The 22,863-nt window shown below is 29.9% G+C and overlaps 3 protein-coding genes across 6 annotated transcripts; all 3 read right to left on the bottom strand.

Annotated features, from left to right (window-relative positions):
* Positions 1 to 4: 4 nt before the first annotated feature.
* On the bottom strand, positions 5 to 1,181 carry LOC145751263 (cytochrome c oxidase assembly factor SCO2-like). The gene has a single exon (XM_082567370.1). It carries the CDS (start codon positions 1,134 to 1,136, stop codon positions 225 to 227), a length of 912 nt encoding a protein of 303 aa, XP_082423496.1. The 5' UTR covers positions 1,137 to 1,181; the 3' UTR covers positions 5 to 224.
* A 436-nt stretch (positions 1,182 to 1,617) lies between these two features.
* Positions 1,618 to 5,751, bottom strand: LOC145749992 (putative sodium-coupled neutral amino acid transporter 12). The gene is made up of 12 exons (XM_082565895.1): positions 5,658 to 5,751; positions 5,331 to 5,452; positions 4,129 to 4,216; positions 3,892 to 3,994; positions 3,710 to 3,814; positions 3,380 to 3,479; positions 3,193 to 3,295; positions 3,019 to 3,112; positions 2,624 to 2,925; positions 2,381 to 2,497; positions 2,069 to 2,307; positions 1,618 to 1,987 (listed from the first exon to the last, which is right to left on the bottom strand). Exons 1-12 carry the CDS (start codon positions 5,694 to 5,696, stop codon positions 1,882 to 1,884), a joined length of 1,518 nt encoding a protein of 505 aa, XP_082422021.1. The 5' UTR covers positions 5,697 to 5,751; the 3' UTR covers positions 1,618 to 1,881.
* A 409-nt stretch (positions 5,752 to 6,160) lies between these two features.
* LOC145749331 (uncharacterized) lies at positions 6,161 to 17,942 on the bottom strand. Of its 4 annotated transcripts, XM_082565070.1 has the most exons (19): positions 16,628 to 17,715; positions 15,552 to 16,334; positions 15,298 to 15,377; positions 14,952 to 14,982; positions 14,478 to 14,638; positions 13,737 to 13,818; positions 13,385 to 13,453; positions 12,731 to 12,897; positions 12,466 to 12,535; positions 12,285 to 12,339; positions 11,954 to 12,053; positions 11,690 to 11,788; positions 9,922 to 9,956; positions 9,218 to 9,324; positions 8,981 to 9,045; positions 8,425 to 8,601; positions 8,034 to 8,179; positions 7,426 to 7,643; positions 6,161 to 7,318 (listed from the first exon to the last, which is right to left on the bottom strand). In XM_082565070.1, the coding sequence occupies exons 1-19, from the start codon at positions 16,662 to 16,664 to the stop codon at positions 6,810 to 6,812; spliced, it is 2,991 nt and encodes a 996-aa protein (XP_082421196.1). In that variant the 5' UTR covers positions 16,665 to 17,715; the 3' UTR covers positions 6,161 to 6,809. The 4 variants fall into 4 exon arrangements, with proteins under 4 accessions (XP_082421196.1, XP_082421198.1, XP_082421197.1 ...); XM_082565072.1 differs by lacking the exons at positions 15,552 to 16,334; positions 16,628 to 17,715 and adding an exon at positions 17,765 to 17,942; XM_082565071.1 differs by lacking the exon at positions 11,690 to 11,788 and having other exon boundaries at positions 16,628 to 17,712.
* Between the last annotated feature and the right edge of the window lie 4,921 nt (positions 17,943 to 22,863).

Consider the following 22,863-nt stretch of genomic DNA (forward strand, 5'->3'; position numbering starts at 1 on the left):
TGTTCTAAGAAAAAAATATTATCACTAATCGGTTAGTATTAATTCTACATTATAAAGGGTGTTGTACAATAATTTACTTAAGTTGCAGCTTAATCCACTCAAAGTGCAATTTACTTGGAAACATTTAGGCATACTGGTATAAAATAAATAAACCAATATAAACATAAAAAGTGATATAAATAGCTCTAAGACAATTTGTTAATATTACTAAAAAAGTCAAGTTTTTAGCCATGTAATCGTGCATAGTTTTTCATGTTCTTTTTGATACCAGACACAATTTTTTCTTTCGGTACAGAGCGTGATCCATAATAATCAACAAAGTTTCCTTTAGGGTTCATTAAATACATCACAATTGTGTGGTCGACAATGTAATCATTATCGGCGTCTTTCGGACCGTTACTAAAGTAAACACGAAATGCCTTTGTTGCCTGCTTGATTTGGTCCATTGATCCAGTTAATCCGATAAACTTTTTGTGAAACTCCTTGATGTATTCGGAAATTGCCTCTGGTGTATCTCGATCGGGATCTACCGAGATAAAAATTGGTTGAATATCCGGAACACTGTGATCCTTGTCCACATCATCTACAATCTCCGCCATCTTCTCCAATTCCTCCGGACAAATATCGGGGCAATGAGTGAACCCAAAATATAACAATAACCATTTACCAAGAAAATCTTTCTTAGAAACAGCTTTGCCGGTATGATCGATCAAGTTATAATCTGCAGCACCTATATCAACTTTACTCAATTGTTCTTCTCTTTTTACAGTCGTGATCTCTTTCTTTTTTGACTTAGCTAAGTAGTATGTTAATCCACACATTGACAAGAAGACAGCAACGATGACTAATCTTTTTCCCAATGGTATTGGTTCCTCTTTAGGTTTTTCATCTTCAAGTTTTGGAGGTTCAACTTCTTTGTTAAATTTATATCCAGTTGTGTGAAGCAAATTAAAATGTAGATAATTTGGAACAATTTTGGTTTGTGAAATAAATTTGTTTTCAGGTTTTTGAAACAAAACATTGAGTGAACAAATAACATTTTTAGATGTGATAGACTGTATTGAATACTGTCTTACACATAATGGAACCAAATTTAAAAATTCTCCCTTATTTCTTAGTAAATGGTGATGCAACATAGTAGAGACTGTAACTGACAGATTTCAACTATACTTATGTTAAAATGGGTCTGTAATAAAAAAAAAAGCAAAACCGTTACAGTTTAATTCGTATATATTTTTATTTAAAGTCAAAAATTCGGAGATGACTGGATGATGCAGTTTGTTTTAAAGTCAGGAATAGTACTTATTTTTTATATAGCTGGCTAACATTGTTTAATGTTATTTAACAAACAAACTTTTAAACGTCACCTTGAGTTTATTTAATTAAAGGAACATTACAATAATCGTGTAGAAATTAAAAAAATAAAATGTTTTCTTGACGTTTATAATTTTCTAAAAATGTAAACAACGAATTTAAGTCATGCGTGTCGGGCATGACTCAAAAAATATACTATATCCTCAATTTAAAATGTAGTCTATACAAAACTTAGTTCTTTTAAACTGATTATTTTTGCTATTGCTAATTTTTTTATTATAAAATAATTTTTTTTATAAAATGAAGTATTGTTGTTTATTGCACACCAAAAACGAAATTTGAAAAAGAAAACTAAGTCTTTAATAAAAGCAAAAGAAAAAAATTAAATGAAATAAAAGTAGAAATAGAATTATAATTCTTCGAATTACTAACTTTAGTTATTATTTTTAGAATAATCAGTGGGTATAGCAAAATAGTAATATAAAAAATAAAGTAAAATATGTGAGCTAAACAGTATTAGATTTATGGAAAGTAAAAAACAATGAAAAGTAATTGCTGTATAAATTTTTAGTGATCAGTTAATGACAAAATGTGGTTAACTGTTACAAAAATTAAACAAATTGCAGCCCAAACCATAACAACAATCACCCAAAGACGTCTTGAAAATGGAGACCTTAAACAAAAAAATAAAATTAGAAACATGGAAATAAAAAAGCAAATTAAAAAAATATTTTAAATGGCAATTAAAATTTACCTGTGAGGATTTCGAACAATGGAATTCCTTCCCTGAGTAGTAGATGCTTCTTTTCGTGCCAATAACACCAAAAAAGCAGGTATAATATATTGTACGCCAGCGCCTGCATATGATCCAGTTATACCAACTAAAGTTGTGAGGTTGTCAGTACCGAATGCAATTGCAATGGGAGGTAAAATAGCTAACGTCGGGTACAGAAGTCGGTTGATATAAAATGATGAAGTTTGTTTGAATAAAGCCTAAAAGGGTAGCATCATAAGGCAAAGATCGTTTTAATATTTAATAAAAATATGACATAGATTTCTAATTTACTCTTAAATTGTTGCGGAGGGTAACTGCTATAATTGGAAAGTTTGTAGAAAGAGTAAAAACTGGAAACAACCCAAGAAAATATCGAAACACAAAGATATCGGTTACTTGACAGGAATCCTGAAAAATTATTGGATTTTTGCAAAGTTAAATTACCTTTATTTAGGAAAAGCTCAATATATAACTGAACGGCAATAGTAACTTAATTCTGGCATTTTTTAATAACCTAACTTATTACTTCCTTACCTGAAAATTAAGGGTATATAGATCCTTCAAAACACTTGTTTTAAAACAGTATATTGCTGTCATGCCAAGAAGCAGATAAAACATGAAAATCAACAAATAATCAGCAGCTAAAAGTTTGTGCAATTTTGCCTTGTTTTTAATCGGGGTAACAAGACTTGGTAAGGAGTGCTGACACATAAATGAGTACACTGCAACCCCGAATAGATTAGGTACCCCAGAAATATTTGCTATAGGGGGATTCCCATCACCCCCACCAGTGCTTGAGATGTATATAATAGCAAGTACCACCATTAATATAAATGCTAAACAAATAGTAAAACAATTTTGATGCAAGATAAAAAAATAGTTTATTTTAAAAATTAGTAAAACAAAAATCAAGTAACATTTTGTCTTACCCATCCATCTAAATAAAGTGGTTACGATTTGCAGATATTTTGTTTTTTGGACATCAAAATAAGTAAATGGCCCCAACAAGAGAGAAAAAGCTGCCTGTAATTGAAGTTAAATATTTATTATATGAAATGGTTGTTTAGAATAACAAATACACTTATTTTAAAAAAAGCACTTACTAGAAATATATAGTAGACATCTTTCCTTGTGGTAGTTTTTCCCCAACAAATGTCCGAATCTTGCGGGGGAGTTGAATTCGTTAAAGCACACGTTAAGTTTCCACTTTAAAATAAAACATTTTAGTCTAAGAGTAAAATGATTAGATTTAAATTTAAAAAAATTATATATATTGCAAATAATACATACCACACAATATCTCTTAATGACTTTGGAACTGCAGCAGCATAAATTGCAAGGTCACCATATAAATAAATTATGATACAAATATAGAACAAAGCACGGCCAACTAAAATAATAAAGTTAAAGTATATTTATGTTAAGCAACTGTATACTGTTTTTTTCATAGGGTTAAAACCCTTGAATTTATGAAAAAAAAATTCTTGGGTTATATCACCATTAATTTAATGAAAAAGCACACCTACGTAATGGTATTTAACAGTAAGAATTTTCTAAATCAACATAAATAAAAAAAATTACATTTCAAAAATTAAATATTACACACTCATTTTGACTTACTTTTGTTAAAAAACATGTCTGCCATTTCTCCCATCTCTACTGCTTGGGTGATTTTAAAATTGTTGTTGGTTAATGACAAGGATCTTGTTCTGGTTATTGAGTGATCTGGAATAAAAACAAAATTAGAAACTTGTTTTATAATATTGCTTGCTAGGATTATAGTATATATATATAGTCAATACTTGATCTAGGAGCCAATAAAGGACTATCTTCATTAAGTTCAGGAAGATAGGCTGAAGAAGAGTTATTTAAACTTCCACTTGAGTCAGAAGAAAAACATTCATCCTAAAACATTAAAAAAAATTTAAACAATTAAGTACTAGTGCATTAAATATTTTTACATAAAATACCCAATGCTGAATAGAGTAAGCATATTATTAATATTTTTAAACTAATTGTAAATATATATGATTTCTTACTGGAATATCAATATCGGAATCATCTTTTTGCTTTTTACAAGAATTCGCGATTGACAATGATTCCACCATAAATGTAGTGGTGATATAACTAAAAAAAACAGATTCAATACAGATAGATTTCATTTGCGCTAATTATGGTTCGAAATCTTAGATTTCGAAACATATTGTTATTGTCATTATATTTATTATTATTATTATTGTTTTTCTTCTTATTTGACCGAATTTTGAAAGACGATAACTTTTGTTCTTTAAAAGTAAAAGTTCTAAATTTTTAGTATGTTTGTTATTATCCCAACGAATCGCAAACCTCCTATTTATGACATTTAAATGTCACTAATTACTAATTAATATATTTTATTATTAAAATTTAAAGATTAAATTTTCTGAAATTTTAATATGTTGTTGGTATTATTATTTTGTATGTTGCTATTTAAAATGAAGATTTAACTCTAGTTAAATATCGTTTAATCATTATTTTAGTTTTTTTATAAAATAACAAATCAGTGTGAGTTTAACGCTTGAATCGCAAACCTCCTATTTACGACACTTAAATGTCACTAATTACTAATTAATAGATGTTTGTTTATTAAAATTTAAAGGTTGTTATTAATTTTTTAAATCTTGGTCAATTGTATATCATGATATTACTAACTCAAAAATGAATTAAAATTAAAATTTTTATTACTTATTACTTATTAATAGGTGTTTGTTTATTAAAATTTAAAAGTTGTTGTTAATTTTTTAAATCTTGGTCTATTGTATATCATGATATTAGTAACTCAAAAATAAATTAAAATTTTATTTTTTGTCACTAATTACTAATTAATAGGTGTTTGTTTATTCAAATTTAAAGATTTTTATTAGGTTTTTAAATTTTGGTCGGTTATATCTTATAATATTTATAATTTGAAGGTAATTAAAAAATAATTCTTGTTTGTTTGTTATATTTAAATGCTGGTTTGATAATTAAAAATCAAAGGTATGTTATATTCTTGGTTAATGTTTATGCATATATTTCTTTATTTATAAAATTTTATGTTAAAAATAATCAAATAATTTTGAACCATATTTTATTAATCAAATAAATCTAGTGTTAAGTTATTTTCCATTTAAAATACTTATATTTTTTTAATTTGCTAACTTTGCTAATAACTCTTAATGGCCTATACAAAAAACATCAAAAAATTGTTATATGTTTGCACCTCATAATCCCCAATACCGTCAACAAAATTAAACTTAAGACCCATCCAGCAGAAGCCATTGCTTTTGGTAGAGTGAGTGCACCGGTTCCAACGATAAGATTAAAAACATAAATAATTCCCACCTGAAATTTATAAATTGCTGTAAAATAGGGGCTACGGTAAAATAGGGGCTACGGTAAAATAGCATTACAATAAACAATTTGACCAAGTTGGTTACTAGAAAGTCCAAAGAAGTTAAAAAAATACATGAACAGAAAGGCATTTCGCCTTGTGTTTGCGTAAATATTGTGTGTTATTTAATTTAAATTAACCTTAAAAGTAACTTACAGCAGGGGAATAAGTGGAATCCATTGTATCTGTTGCCATTTCTTAAGCAAAAGCTTGTCTCTTGGCTTTCTTAGTTCACTTGACAAAAACGTAAACAAATGATTAAACTTTTACATACACGTCGAAGATTAAACACGTGACATCAACAACAAGTTATTTGGAGTGGTGTCAAAGTAAATTTTAGGTTATCCTCGTTTTATAAAAGTTATACTTGTCTAAAATTATTCTTGTATATATCTTTATCCTCGATGTGGGATCTAAACATAGTCCATCCCAGTCTCGAGTTACCTTCAGTAGTAGAATATTATATAGATTATAATTGCCCGGTAATTATGCTGCTGGCTCGGCAAGAGTTTATATCGTTTACAGCGCCTTACACAAGGGCGCTACAGCATAAGAGCAGTGGGAATTGAACTCACGAAATTTGTCCTCATCCTATTTTAACACCAAGTTTATTTAATGTACTGTCAATAAATTTTGTTACATGAATAAACGATTTCTGATTGCATTAAACATTTTATTTTCACCAATCAACAAAAGAATTAGAATCACAATGTCATATACCAGGCTAGGCAAGCAACACATCGTGCAAGTGACTTATCCCGTACCTGGCTATCGTCAAAAGCAAGCAGCAATATCAACTAAGCTCACTTTATACAACAATAATTCTTGTTATTTTTATCATGATTAGAAAAAAATATGAAAATTTTAGTTATGTTGAAAATTTAACAATCATATATTATTTAGGTAGTGCAGCACAAATTCAGAAAAAAAAATTTATTATATTATTCTCATTTTCTAAGTCCCAAATTTTTTTAATGTTTCTCATATTTTCACATTGGCATAAAGTGTAAGTTAGTTATATGACATGCAAAGTTATTAACTGTACAGTGCAAATATAAACAAAACCGGCCTTGGTTAATTTATAATAATATTAATAATTCAAATTACAACATAATATACATTTACGATCGCATAAAATTCTTTTAATCAAAAAAACTAAATTAATAAAAAAAATTCGGTGGATTTAATAAAAAAGATTAAATTGTATACATTGCAGTTATAAAATCAATATTTATACAACATCTTATTTTAGATAAAACCTACAAACCATATCGGCAGTTTATAAACTATTAGGCCACCACGACCCAGCTAACTGTTACCCAAGGTAACATAGTTTCCAGGAAAAGTACCAAACTGCCCAGTACGCTCACAGGTACCCACATACCACCCATCGTCACATGTTTCAACAACCATTACTGAGTCGCCAGGCATCAAATCAACCTCATCATCATTACAAGCTGCATATGCATACACTGCAACATATTTCCCTATTACTTGACCGAAATCAGGTTGCTGACTCGGGGGTGGGGTTTGCTGTCTTGGGGTTGAGGGTTGGGAGCTTATATTTGACGAGGGATAAGAAGGAACGGATGGGGTGAGATAGGATTGTTGTGACGAAGGTGGAGGGGGGAACTTGTCTTCCCTGGTTGTTTTGGGGGGGTTTGGGGTGTTTTGGTTTTCAAGGTTTTCAACCACGCGGTCGAGTTCTGTCATGTCGAAGCTGGGGTCCCGATGGGTGTTGGTCGGGGCATGAAGAACTTTACTGGCCCCAACAACTGTGTTTGCAAGAAAAGCCGCTCTCTGTTTTCTGTCATTTTCTAACAAATAAAATATTTTTTGTTAATTACTGTTTTCAAAAAGAATCATTTATAAATTTAAATAAATTGGTTTTTCAAATATATTTCAGATTAATTTTTAATCTTACCATCGGGCTCACTATTCGAACTTGTTTGACTTAGTGAGTAAGAGTGCTGAGAAGAAGACATGGAGGTTGTGCTCCTTGGAGACACAGTTGAGGATGGAGCCTCCAGCTCTTTTGGGATGTGAGTCGTCTTCTTTATTTCAGCTGTTTCTGGTTCAATGACAACATCAACATAATTGCAAGGAAGTATTCCTGTTGTGCTGCCAACTTTACCTTTGTACCTAAAACAAAAAGTTATTTATTAATAAGGTTAAAGAAATTGTTTGTTTAAAAAAATAAATTTTGTGCATTTGTTTTATATAGAACAAGGTAAGGTATGGTCTGCTAAGCAGTTTAATAGATTTTGCAAAATATTTTTATTGGCATAACTAAATGTTGTTTTTGACCCTGTTAAAACTAATTTATTTATTATGTAACCTTTTTTATAAAAATTAACCATTGATTTTTTATTAATGGGCTTTTATGAGAAGATAAGAGCAATTTAATAGTAATTATATTTTTAAGTAGATTTAAATTTGCCTCTTAACCTAATGTCATTTGTACGCAAACAAATGCAAATATTTTTTATGTTGATTAACAAAACGTTTGTATTAGTTTACTATATTTATTACCAGTTTGCATCAATTTTTTTAAGTAACAAAATGCTGTCCCCTTTTTTAAATGAAAGCTCATTCTTGGTCTGCCCATTGAAATCGAACTTTGCTTTGGCTTGACCATTCCTTGATGGTTTTTCAGGTGAAGAAGATCCAGACAAAATCTTTAAATTTTTTTATAAATAGAAATTAAAAAAAAAATAAGATAAATTTAAATGTATATTAAAACTTTATTGATAATCAAATATTTAATAAACTTTTTAAATTTTTTGATACCACGCTGAACAACTTGTATTTTAAAATAAATAATTTCATAAATTTAAAATGTGTTTTTAATTTTAACAACATTTTTAAATCAAAAGTAATTTTTTTCTTTTTTGATGATATAAAAATTGTTTTAATGTTTTACCTGCAAATACTGGACTGGCACGATTCCACTTTCAGATCCATTAATTGTTTCAGCCATAAACCAATTTTCATCGATTCTTTTCGTGACAATGACAGTTTGACCTTTCTTTACAGCCATCTCTTTGGCAGTTTGTGCATTGAAAGCGAATTTAGCTCTGGCTGGCTGTCGTAAGTGTTCCTTTATACAAAAAACAAGGTTTTAATAATTTATATTTGTCAATTAAATAAGAAAGCAAAAGACAAAACACTTTTATAAGATAAATTAAAATTTATATATTACACTTTTAAATATTTTTGTATTTTTTATATTGTTATAAACTAACATTCTTTTTTAATTATTGTTATTGAAATGGAAAATATTATATTGATACACTTTATATTAAATTTTGTGTGTTACATTTTAAAATCAAACTTTCTGAGAAATTATTTCCTATCAATTATTTCCGATTACATCATTTCCTTAAATAGATATGACATAATAAAGCAATTCCAATTATCAGGTGGGACGAAAATCATAAACTGATAAAAGTTGTATTTATCAAAGTTAATTATTTTACCGAATCTTTTGCCTTGTTTTGTTCTGATTTCATAGAATTGGCTTGGTATGTATTTCCTGTTGAACCTAAATCAATAAAAACATGTCACTAATTAAAATTATAAATGTAGGGAGTTTTAGGCAACAAAATAAAAACACTAAAAATTACTTAGTTATTGAAATTTACTTGCGGCCACTTCCTACCAATATTTTACAATAAAATTTTGACATTTTAACAAATTAGGTGTTTTGTACTTACCATTGATTTGATGTTTGTGGTGAACTGCATGTGACATGTTGTGGCTTGGAGATTTATTAACTTGTTCCTTTGGTTTTGAAGCTACCACTGGCGGTGGTGATTTGTAACTGCAAATGCAATGGTTTGTTACATTTATCACAGAAAGTTGAACAACAGATGTCTAGATTACAAAGCTCTTTAAAATAAATGACATTTTTTATAGTCAATTGTAAAGTTTTGGGAAAAACTAAAAATAAATATAATTTTCTAAAATTCTATATACTTTCTTTATAAAACTAAACTTAATCCATTTTTTTTTATTAAATATTTAATATTACCTAAAATTTGGTTTAAATAGAAAGGATTCTTTTACTTGTATTAGTTAAAACTGTATTATATGTGGTCCCTGCAGACTGTCTGGTACATAACACAAAACTAAAAGTTAAAATATCACGTCATATAACCACTTCCTAATGCTTTTTTTCTCTTAGCATTTGGGTAGCAAAACTTTTTAACGATTCATAAAAATGTTTTCTCTCTTTTCAAACAAAATCAATAAAAATCTGTCAACCTAATTAAAATTGATTGTGCTCATATATAGGTAAGGTATTTAAATTTAAAGCATTATATGTTCAACTGTATCAAGATAAAACTTAAAAAAATAGAACTTTAATTAACAGCATTTGGTTAAAAATTGTTTGAAAAATTCAAGGAAAAAGTCTTACCTTGGCATAGATGAAGGTGTAGGGCTGTTTGTATGCTAAAATAATAAAATGCGTATATGAGACAAAATAGTTTTACCAACACAAAAAGCATAAATATTTTATACCACCAATCAAACACATGCATTTTGTGCTGCTTTTTCTACATTGAAGTTATCGCATATGCATATTAGCTTAAAGGGTACATTTTTGAATATTTAATTAATACAGCATTTGATAGTTCACGTTTAATTAATTTTAATCCTAACTTTTTACATTCAATACTTACCCTTTCTACATCAATATCCCATATTGTGCCACTCTATAAAGCAAAACAAAGCAAGAAAAGGAAAGTTTTATTAGTAAAAGATCATTATGAAAAAGAAATATAGCATATAAATAAAAAAGTAAAACAAAAGCAATGGAAACTAAAAGGGTTATAGCAAGAACGAGATTTTGTTAAAGTATCCGCCCACTGCAGTAATACACATTTTTAAAATTATAACAACTTTTAAAGCTGATACAAAACACTTATGACGAATGAAAGAGCTCTTGAGAGCAATTTCGCAAAGTTTAAAGCTCACCAGTTTGGGTTTGTAAATATCGTCAAAGTAATCAGTCCAATCTTTTTTTGAAAATTCTTCTAGGCTTGGGCTGCGGGGCTAGAATTTTATAAAAAATTAGCATTTTTTAATGATTTACTAGCTCCCCTGACTTTTGTATTTGATCTTTAATAAATTTTCTGCAAACTTGATAGGACTTGTCACACTATAAACACACACACAACATAAAAAATGATTTACCATTGAAGATGTAGGTGATCTGACTGCATGATTTTTCTCCATTTTACCACACTGCATTCTAATGCAATACAACAAGAAAATCTCACAAAACTATTTCAAATCTCTTAAAAAAACTATGCTGGCAAAAAGTTGAATCGTAACATGCTACTTGAACATTATTCTGAATATTCTTAAACCAACAACAGAACTATTAAAGTGGAAGAAACAATTAACTGAAATTCTTTTGTCCAAGTATAAATCACTTTTAAACTCATGTTACATGGGACAATGATATTCGAGGCAACAATGAATTAAATCAAAACAAATTGTTTTTTTCCGGAAGGTGGACGGCTATTGAAATGCACTGACACAAAAAATATATTATATTGATGAGTGTACCACAACTACGACTTTAAAGAGTTTTCTAAAGCAGCTTCCAACATATTCATTAAAAAAACTCTTTAAATTTTTCTGTTTACAGTTCTATAGTTTTAACATAAGCCTATTCTAAATTTAAATTTTTATGGTACTGAAAAACTAAGGCAATAACAGGATGTTTAACGTTTTAGTAATTAATTCTGTTTAAAATGTGTAGCAACTGTTCAACTCTTTCCATCTCCACCAACTACACAATATAGAGTGGCTTTTTAACTTAACCTCGTTCTCAAATGTAAGTACCTTACTTCACTGCTTGAAAGTGTTGCTTTTTTGTTATTGAATACTTTCACTTTCACTAAACTTTCTAGGTTTTCTTGTAAATTAATAGAGACTAAGAAATCTAAAATACGCACATGCAAACACAATATAAAATACTACTTCTTTTAGTATAAATATAAATGCTTCTTTAATCAAATTTGAATCTGGTGGACCAAACAATTTTAAAACCAGATTTTACTACTTTGTGATGACAAAAATACTTCGCAATACACTTTAACAACAACGACTCCATGCTGCCACCTTGTGGAAAGCAAAAAACAGCCAGCATGCCCTTGAACATGAATAAAACTTACTGGTACTTTACTAGTTAGTGTAGAACTCTGATGGCTTGTGGAACGTTTTGCAGAGATATTTCGAACTGGTTTTTGAGGCAAGTTAGGATTACGTTTGGCCTTTTTTCAAGGTAAGAAATAAAACAAAAAAAGGAAGATTAAAGGGGTTGGAAAATAGAAAAAAATTTGCGAAAGGTAGGAAATGATAAAAAAAAACAAGTTTGATAAAAAGAAAAAAACAACAAAAACAGGTAAACTACACTAAAAATTTTGTAGAAAGTTTACCGGTTTGTTCTCGACAACGTAGGGCTGTGCAGGTTGATAATCAGTAATTTTTCCAACTTTGGTTGGTTTTGATAATTCTACTGAGGAATGGGATTCATGACTGTCAAAAAATTAAGTTAGTTAGGAAATTCAAAAAAATTATTAATTTTAAGGACAATTTTTCAAATCTTAAAATCTATAAAGACTTCATTTACCTAAATTTTATGGATTATTATCTTATTTCAGGTACGAACATAAATAATTAAAAAAATGTGAGTATGTTAAAAGAAAATGGAGTTTAATTTAATACAACTAAAATAATAGAAAAAAGGTATTTTAAAGTTTAACATACTTGCTATTTGCAGAAGTTGATCTGGATTGGCTTTCATTTGCATTGTTACTTTCATCTGTTAACATTAAGTTATTGCAATTAAAATAGATATGTTTTTTTTAATATTTAAAAATCATAAAAGTGTTTTTAATAACATTTTTACTAATCGCTTTTTTCAAAGTTATTTTTTTATTTTTCATACCATCGTTATTTTCAATCTTGTGCATTTGTTTGAACATATTTTTGTACCAATGTTTGGAGTCATCAACAGTCTAAAAATAAAAAAAAATAAAACAATCACTAAATAGTAAAACACTATTTTAAACCAATATCCTGAAGCCAAAAATACAAAGCACTACAATATCAATAACAACAGATTAATTAAAAAGATTTAATTAATATTATTAAAGTATGTAAATCCAAATAATATAAGCAAAAAAATAAAAATAATAAGGAATAGTACATACACTTTTCAGGGCCACCGGTACACCTTGTTCGTTTAAAGGACCCATGCCCTGGTGGTGAGGTGCTTTAACTACCGTTGTTGTTTTCGTTCTTTCCAACACTATAGGTTCAGCTGATTGTTTATCTTGATCTTGGGCAGGATAGTAGGTATCAATATGAACCACTTCACCTAGAATTTGCATAGATATTTATTTATGTTTAAGGTACAACCAATTTTTTAAGAAAAGCTTAAAATCTAATAACTTTGAAAGACGTTTGGATATTTTCAGGCCATTAATTTTTTTTTATTTGATTTCAAAAAGGGGGGAATTTAATAAAGTTTTCAAGTGATCAATTTTGTGGTTAGTTGTTAAATCAATTTATTCCATTAAAAATATTTTAGTTGCAAGGTAACAATTTTGCATCTGTTAATAAGTAACTGAACTTTGAACAGATGGCTTAGTCGACCTTGTTTTAAATTGGATAAAATTAGCTTATACGACACATTTAAGCATGGCACAACAGTGAACAAACATTTAAAACAAACATTGCTAATCTTATTAATTTTCACATTGTTATACCATGGAGCTATGTTATAATTATTGACCACTATTTAACCTTTGGTAAATAACACGTTTAAGAATAAAAAAAAGCATTTATAAAATAATTTTATTTACCGTCTTTACTGGTGGTTTGGTACACTGCTCCCTGTGGTAAATCCGTCTTGGGGGTAATTTTAACATCAGCTGAATTAAAGTTACATCATTACAAGCATGTCATTTAGGTTAAAAGTGTATGCTCAGCATAAAAATTTAAAACCGAATGTAAACCTATTTTACAAGCAAGTATCTTGGAAGCAAAAAAAATAGAAGTGTTTATTAACTAATTTACATGACGAGTGCTATCCTATACTAAGTTAATTGTAAAATTTTAACTGTCAAAATATTAAAAAAAACTGTATTGGTTTATTTTGGAAGCAATTTTTACAATTAATATTGATTTAATAAAATGTTTGTTAACTGCACTTACCACTGTTAGCTAAAGGAAAATGTTTCCCATGAAGTGAGTATTCACTTACACTGGTAGTTTTGCTTTCAGCATTTCCTGGTTTCTATGAAAGATATTATAAATTTAAAATAGGTGATATATTTACACAAAAATAAAAGTATTAAGCAACAAGAAATTAAAAATGGATTAAAAAAATTTCTTAAAAAAGGTTATCAACAAACGTTAATGTTTTTATTTTTCTTACTGCAAGAACCTTACACTGAGGCTTTTTAAAGCTAAGGGACTAAACACTTTAAAAAACAAAAATAAAGCCATTAAATTTATCAAAAAAAAACAGAAGAAAAAGTAATGAGAAAAAGACTGTGTATACAATAAGAATTTTCCGCGTGTCTCGCAGAAGAGTCACGAAACCACTTGCACTGCCAGGTCTGGGTGTCGGAGATTCTGTTAATTTCTCACACTTGTTTGTGTTGTTTAAAGTGTTTGCCGAGTGTGTGGGTTGACTACCACCAGGATACGTCACATGATTTGCGTGGGAGTTTACGTAACCGTGGTTACTCTTTAGGAAAAAGATAACAAAAGATATGAAAAGAAAAAAGAAGAAAAGTATAGTTAAAAGATAGAGCAATTAAAAAACAAACCGAAATTAAAAGAAATTTTTAACAGAAATATAACGAACAAAATATCAAAAATAATTAAATGGTAAAGTTTGCCATAAAAAATCTTCCGCAATTTTAATTCAATTTTTAAAACAAGTTTTACCTTTGCAATTGGTCGTGTTACACTTCTAAAAACTCTTGTCTGTGGTTTATAAAATTCATTAGTGGGTGAAACAGGGGAAATAGGGGGTGGAGGTGAAGGCAAATTGTCCGGGGCTGGAGGTAGAGGAGTATCAAAGAACTTCTTGGATGTTGGGCTCCACACTGCAGTTGGAAAAAATAAAAAATTATATATATTTGATGAAACATTTTAAACAAATTAAATATAGAAGTATTATATTGAAAAAGTAAGTTAAATACACCTAATTTAATTTTTAAACATGAAATAATAGAAAAATTATATACTTTTATTTATATATTTATATAGGCCTATTTTGTTTTACAGAGCATAATTTATTGTTTTAGTATGCTTGACTTTAATTTTATTTTTGTTGTGACAATAAAACCTAAATTGGATTTTGTTTAGCCACAAAAGAGTTTTTACTACACCAAAATCAATAAAAACTATAAAACTTACCATGCGGAGAAGGATTGGACACTCCACTTGCCTACAAAAAATTGTAAAATCATTTTTTTAAACAATGAATAAGTGAGTAACGTGATATATTAATAATAGGCAATTTAATCAGCAACTGATTCATGTTGCTGTATAAAACATAGGCAAGTTTCCTATTACACTAACAACAACAACAAAGTATAGTCATTGTTAAATTAACATTACCTAATTTAGATTTTACTACTACATAAAACAACCATCATATTCCATTTAAAAAGGGTGATATATTGAAATGAGTAACACTTTATAAAGGCAATTTTGGCATTATTAATTTAAAAAAAAAAAATTATATTTTTAACTTTTTTACCGAATATGATTGGAGAAGATCATCCGATGGAGGTGGGGGAAGAGGAGGAAGAACAAAATCTTCGTTAGTTGAGGCCATTTCTTAATGACAAAAAATTTAACAATTTAGCAAATAACCCGTCATAAGTTTAAACATGATAACAGTAATTGTTTCACTACAAACCAGCCACTATAGTTCTACAAAAGCCATGCAAATGCAACAACATGATTAAATCTAATTACCACAAGCATGCATGAAGTGAGAATTAATGTTACCTGTAACCTTATTATTGTCAGCAGAATAACCACTACCCAAACTATTATTAACAGTTTCTGCTTGATGTGAAAAAGAGTCAAACTCATGCACTGTGTTAGTATCTGCTATAAGTGCACTACCAAGGTTAGTATCATCATTTATATCGTCTATGTCGTCATCTGTGTAAGCTCGCTCAAAACTCTCATTATCTGAACCATCATTACTACTTTTTTGATCTTCCAGTGGCACTGACAAGTATCCTGTATTTGGGTCAGGTATATCAAGACTTGCTGGCTTCGGAGATGCAGGTAATGCATCTTCTGATTTTTTATGTAAGTGAATATCAACTGTTGGACTTGTATTTTTTTGTGTTTCCGCGTTTAGGAACACATCGTCGCATACTTGAAGAGCAGGTTGATTTTCTGGGTAAGTTTCAGTTTCAACATCTGGACATTTATCTGGCATTGAAACAGGTGCATCTAAATTATTGTTGTCATTTGATACAGAGTTAGTGCTGTCAGTGGATTTGGAGGTTTTATCTATGATCAGCACATCAGTGATTTCATTTTGAGAGTTATCAGTGGTCAATTCCAATATTGAGGTATCTTCTTGTGTTTCAACACTAGCAATAATATTTTCTTTATCATCTGTGCTTTCGACTTTGTTAATTTGAGATTGGTTAGGTGGTGATACATGCTCTTTGTTAAAGTTAGTGTTAAGTGACTTCCTTTTCTGGTTAAACTTGATTGGCTTAAATTTCGCCGAAGTTGTTAGTACCGAATATGGGGTAGGTGCAAGGTGACCTAGATTTTTATTTGTTTAATTGAATGACAATAATTTGGCGAAATTATGCTGTATTTTTTTTTGGAAGCCATGCACATTGCATTAAAACACTGATTGGCAAAATAGTTTAAGTTTTACAAGAAAAAATTCAAATCAGTAAGTTAGCAAGAAAATGCCAAACGCCAAGCAACTAATATTTAACAGTATGATAAATGTTACAAGTTCACCTCTTATATTTTGTTATTTTGTTTAAGAGTTTCATAAAAAACATTCATAATGGTTAGTATAAAATCTAAAATAGAAATCAACATACCTAGACCATTTGAATAGCCCCGATCTTGATTACTCATTGGTGGTTGCAGATTTTAACAATTAGCAAATTATAACAGTACACAAATTACCGTTTTAAAACATTAACATTACAAACCAAAAGAATTACTGATACAGTGTAATTTAATCACAAAACACTTAATATTTCATGTTTTTAAATCTTTTAAAAATAAAATAATATATATATAAATAAACTTTCTCTATGTTGGTTTAAATAAATGCAAAAACAAAAATTTCAACTATTTAGGAATATATATGCTTTAGAAAATATAATGCCTACTTGAAAATCTAGAAAATTCTAGACGTCTTATCACAAATCAAGATAGAGGGTTACAGCGTTACACACTAAGTGGCCTAATACCATGTTATGCAGTCCACCCATAATTATAACATTCCGTAAATACCATATATAAGAAATTGATATTTTTGAGCGCATGTTTCACTTTATATCAGACTGAATTACAATAAAGAATAAATAAATGCTATTACTTTCAAAAAAGTTTTAATTTAATTTATTTTAAATCTCTACAATTTTTAAATTTAAATCACAACTGGCCTTTATTTTAACTTTCTTCTTATAACAAATTCTAATCGATTACACATGACTATACATGGGTAAATTTTGCTGAATGACTTAAGTATTAAGTAAATAGAGACTTTTGTAGGCAAGAACTGATAAGAAATTCACTTTTACTGATATAATCTATAAGCTATAATGATGTCATTTTACCTCATACCAAAACGATAACGCAATGGGAAAAATTTGATAACACAAATAATGAATTAATGAAAGTTACAGTATTTAAAAATCTACAGATAACAAATAACTACAAACATTATCCAACCTAAATTGGATAGTAAACTACACCAACTTGCACAACAATAACTGAATGATATATAAACATTAACAAAATGTTTCTTACTACGTTAGTCACTATTAAACTAACAACACTAAATTAAAACGTAGTATATATATTATACGTTCCAACACATGCCATAACGTGTTAGAAAAAAACGTATAACTATTCGACCGAACGTTTTACTACATTAAACGTAACACTATCACCCTTCCCTTACACAACACATATTCTAACGACTACCAACATAAATATGTTTTTACCGGTATTAGTCCCGGTGGGCTGGCGGTCCGTTGCAGTTTTAACTGGGTCCGTTTGAGCATCTAAACTTTCACATTCTTCTTCCATCCTGGCTACAGTGGAATTTAGAATACCGATTAAGTCGTCAAGTTCTTGTTCGCGGCGTTGGCTGAACGTACACGCCTTACTTCTCGATGACATTTCTGTCGTGACGATTAAGCAATATTAACGGGCAAATACCTCGCCTAATGTCCTCTAGTTGTTACACATAGACGGTGACTAACACGCGACTTTGAAACAAAGTCAAATTTATTTATATACCTACTGCTACGTTTTATGTAAACGATTGCTGAGCACAAGAGTTATTAACAACGTTTAAATACGTGTAATGCACGGTTAAATATTCGTTTTTCTGCAAATAAGGCCATGTTGCCTTTAATCACGTAACTGAGCTAGCAAGACTACTCGTGTTTACTGATCTACAACCAATTATAACAAGTTGCTTATGCGATAAGCCCTGTAACCGAACCGCTTCGTTAAATGCAAACATAAAAAAAGTAAATGGTAGGGTCAATAAAATAACACTGGAGAAAGGAAAACTGGCGGACAATATTGACATAACCGGCTTCAAAACATCATAAGAAAAGTTTTGATAAACTTTCTTTCTTTGTTATAGCTAACGAAGGAATACAACTCGAAATTCAAATCAATATTATGATGTTCGAAAGTTATAAAAAGGTAATTGTCGCAAAATTGAATTTGTCATCCAATCTAACTTTATGAGAAAAAAGGATGTATATTAACAAGTACAAGCTCAACCTTTACACAATGTCTAAAACACGATATGTAACCCTATGTAAGGCCAAACAAATTCGTTCTGCATTATTGGCAATTAAAGATTAATTCATATGCATTAAGTCTGGTTAAATATAAAAACATACGCTTAAACTAAAATTTAATAAACCAGCACGATAAATAACAGCCTAAAGTCTAACTAATCTATGCGGTCGTTATAACTTAACACTATTAACTTTAGTTTATGGTCATGTTCTAAATTTAATCGCAGAAAAAGTACAGCGAGGGTCGTAAACTTTCGCCTAACAATTAACCACAGCTGCGTCTATTAGCCCCATGCGAGTTTACAGTTTTTAAGCAGCACAAAAAATTTCCTTGTGCTTGAATTACGTGGTGTGACTAATAGCTAATTAAACTGCATATTGACTTTCCCTGGCAAACGTTTACGTGATATTCAGTAGACGCTTTTCTTCGCGTATACAAGGCGATAAAACAAAACAATACCTAAAGCCTTGTTAAGCAACACCTATTACGTAATGTGTCGTCTAATTAGAGATTTTAAATCAATTTTCTTGTAATCTTAGAAAGCCTGAAAAGATGTACCACAAAAACAATCATTAAAAAACACTATTTAAAAAAGAGTGGCTTAAAGCCTGAATTCGAATTCAGCAATACAACGTTGAATATTTCCTAAGGCTGAGCGAAAGAAATATTAAGTTGATACCTTTAGCTACATACTAATTACGAATTCATGACTACTATGTTGAAATTTAATATATCCCAACAATGCAAATATATATTTGAATAATTTACAACAACAAAATGCTGGCGTGAAAAACTTAACTAAACTGTGCCTTAACAATAAATCTATTCATCAAACTTAAAATAAAGTAATTGTTTAAAGAGAATTTATGAATTGAAACTTTAATTAGAAGGATGTATTAAAAACATACAACATTATAGGAAATTTACAAAGTCAGAAGAAATTGCTTTTAAAACCAAACAAATTAGATATTGATGAGATTGCAAAAAAAATGTATTTCTAAAACCAGATAACAAAGCTGCCACCAAAAAGCTAGATAAATAACTATACCTTCTTCTGCATCATCCTCATCCAGTGAGAAAAGATCGGGTAGTGGTGGAACCTTAGGAAGATCTTTAGTGCTGTTTATGTTTTTAGGAATTGAATAGGTGGAAGATTTAAACACAGAAGGGTTTTTTGGTGAAAATGTAACCTTCTTTTTAACTTGGAGACTTGAAAATGGCTTAGGGGTACAGATACCTAAAGTTGAAACACATCTCTCTTTAAAACCTATTGGATTAGAATTTACACCTTCAAGTTCCGTCTTTGATTCAAAAGCTTCAGAAGAAGAAATGTCGACACTATCATTTTCAGTTGGTAGGATCTTGTCTGTTTCCCCCTTTTTTTGCTTTCTAATTTGTTCCAATTCTTCCAGAACTGAAACGCTCTTGTAAGACGTTTCATTTAATTTCAGTTGAAATTTGTTAAGCACAGCTACCTGTTTTTTCTTTGCGACTTCCTTTACAACATCTTGGCTATCAGCTGATGTTGACTCAAAAATTGATCGCTTTTGGTCAAAAAGGAATTTACTTCGTTTGGCCAAATTTGCCGGACTGTAACCAAACTGAATTTTAGACTCTTCCACAACTGGACCTTCAGGCATTAATTTGTTATTTTCATTTTTAACAAGTATAGGTTTTTTAGGAATATCTGGTTTAGTGATATTTTTCTGTCCTGACAATAATTGAGCATTGTTAACTAAAGGCTCCATTTTTTCGAAATTTTTACAGTTTTTATCTTGGTTCTGAACATTAGTATTTTCAGTTTTAATTTTGTGTTGATTTTCTTTCAAAATTTGAATTGGAATCATATCTACTTCCACTTTGCCAACATTCTGGGAGGTATGTGATATTTTAAATGGATTTTTCCTTGCTTCTTCCTTAAATTTTATTTGACCTTCGATTTCACCAACATCTTCTTTGGATTGTTTTTCCAAATCACATATTTCATTGTTCTCATGTTCTGTATTTTCAATTTCTAAGTTTTCAATTTCATTAAAGACTTTTAAGGATTTAGAGTCTTCACTACTAATGTCAGGTTCAGGTAAATTTTCTGTATCGCAGTTTTCTTTTTCGAAATAGTGCTTGAATGGATTCTTTTTTAAATTTTGATTCTCACTATCCATTTTTACATCATCATCTGAGTTTAACAAAATTTCAGCTTCGGTCGAGGTATCTGAAGATTGTTCTTTGGATTCTTCGACATTAAAGTTTTTGTTTTCAATTTCATCCGCAGTCTGCATAAATGATGTGGAATCTTCAATGCAACTAATTGGATCAGAATCTTCCGACTTTGTTTTAAGAATAATGGGTGGAGAAAATTGAGAAACATCATTTTTATTAAAATCTTTTAATAACTTTGGAGGAGCATGGCTTCCGGCAACATCTGATGTTATGGTTTTCTCTCTAGAAATTTCTGAATAAGATTCAATTACGCTGTAAGACTTGTATGAAGACAAAATTAAGTCTGTGTGTGATGAAGCTGAATTGATTGTTTCTGAAGAAGTCAAACTGTGAATGTCTAGGTTGGAATTAGTTTCAAGGGCATTGGTGTTTTCTGGTAACAGTTCCGGAGGTGGTGGAAAGGAGTTTGTGTCTGAGTCTGAAGATTCATCTTGTGTTTTCAACTTTTTAAACTCGGGGTTCTCCTCAGCATTTAAACACTCAAGAATTGGCAAATCTTCTTTATGATCACTTCCAACATTGTTAGTTTGAATATTTAATTCAACATAACTCTTGTTTTTAATAGAAGTGTTAACATAAGGTATATCCTTTTTCTTGTTTTCACCAGTAGAAGATTGAAAAGAAAAATCGCCATTGAAGTTTTGGTTCGGTAATTCATTTACAAAGGATTCAATTTGAAAACAGTCCTCCTGTTGCTTATTTTGGTCATGCCATTGCTGTCCCATTTCAATTGCAACAGAAAAATCTTCAATAAGATTGGCTACAATTATCTCAGAATCGGAGCTAAAAGACAGTTTTCGGATTACTGCTGCATCCTCAGTTTTGCTCGTACTTGATATTGTTGAAGGAAAATTTTCATCAAATTCTGCTTCATGCTGAGGTTTAGTTGTAGTGGAGAGATCATGCTCCACTATTTGTGATGTTGGCACTTCCTCAGATGAAGAATTACTTAGTTCAACTACAGTTGACTGGCTTAAAGTACTTGCATACACTTCCTTCTTTTTATAATTATCTGAAGTTGTTAATTCCCTAGGTAGTGTGATGTTAACGTCTGGAAAAATAAATACTTCTTCATCCTCTTTTGTTTCTTCGGCTGAAGCTAAAATCTTATCGACAGTTGATGAAAATTGATCTTCATGTTTTGATGGTGAACTGGGAATCTGCAAAGCATTTGAAAAAGGTTTTTGACTCCTCTGAAAAACTTTACTTTTAACAGTTGGGGCATGGCTGTCTAACAAATCAATGGAAGGGTTTATTTTTTCGGTTAAATTAGCTATAAGCTTGTGCACAACATTTTCAGTTTGATTAAAATCCTTCGAGTCTTGATTTTGCGCAATTATCCATCCAGAATTGTTAAAACTGGTTGAATGTGGCCTCCACAAATCAGTTAGAAGTTGTATGTTTTCATGAATTATGTCATTGGAAAAAAAGGGTAAATTGGGGTATTCGTTTTGATATACATCGAGCAAGTTGGACCATCCAGAAATATCCTCGTGAACCGAATGAAGATCTTTACGGATATAAATCTTATCCATACTTGAAACTGTCACACTGTCTATAACACTTATTTTAAGAAAAATTTTTACTGACTATCTGGATTTATCCAACAAAAAGTTTCTAACGCTGTTTAGGAACAACGTTGTCAACCAATACAAATTTGAATGGCTTTCCTATTGCCAAAGTTACAAAATTTACAATTTCACCGGCAATATGGTAAGAACACTTACTACACCACCATGAGGTCGTGGATTCAATCCCCACTGTTCTCATGCTGTAGCGCCCTTGAGTTAGGCGCTATAACAGTATAAACTCCTGCTGAGCCAGCACTTAATCAGCAGCATAATTACCGTGCAATTATAATCTTTATAATATTTCAAACTAAAAAGGCAATTCGAAACTGGGTTGAAGTAACTTATGTTACTCTGGGTTTAGGTCGCACATTCAATCTTCCCATGTCGAAAATACAGATATATACAAAAAAAAATCATAGACAGACAGACTTACACACTTCCTACAAACAGACAGAGACCTAGACTAATATTACATAAATTCTGTTAAATAA

This window comes from Corella eumyota, chromosome 4 (genome assembly GCF_963082875.1).
Source record: "Corella eumyota chromosome 4, kaCorEumy4.1, whole genome shotgun sequence".
In the NCBI taxonomy this organism is placed as follows: domain Eukaryota; kingdom Metazoa; phylum Chordata; class Ascidiacea; order Phlebobranchia; family Corellidae; genus Corella; species Corella eumyota.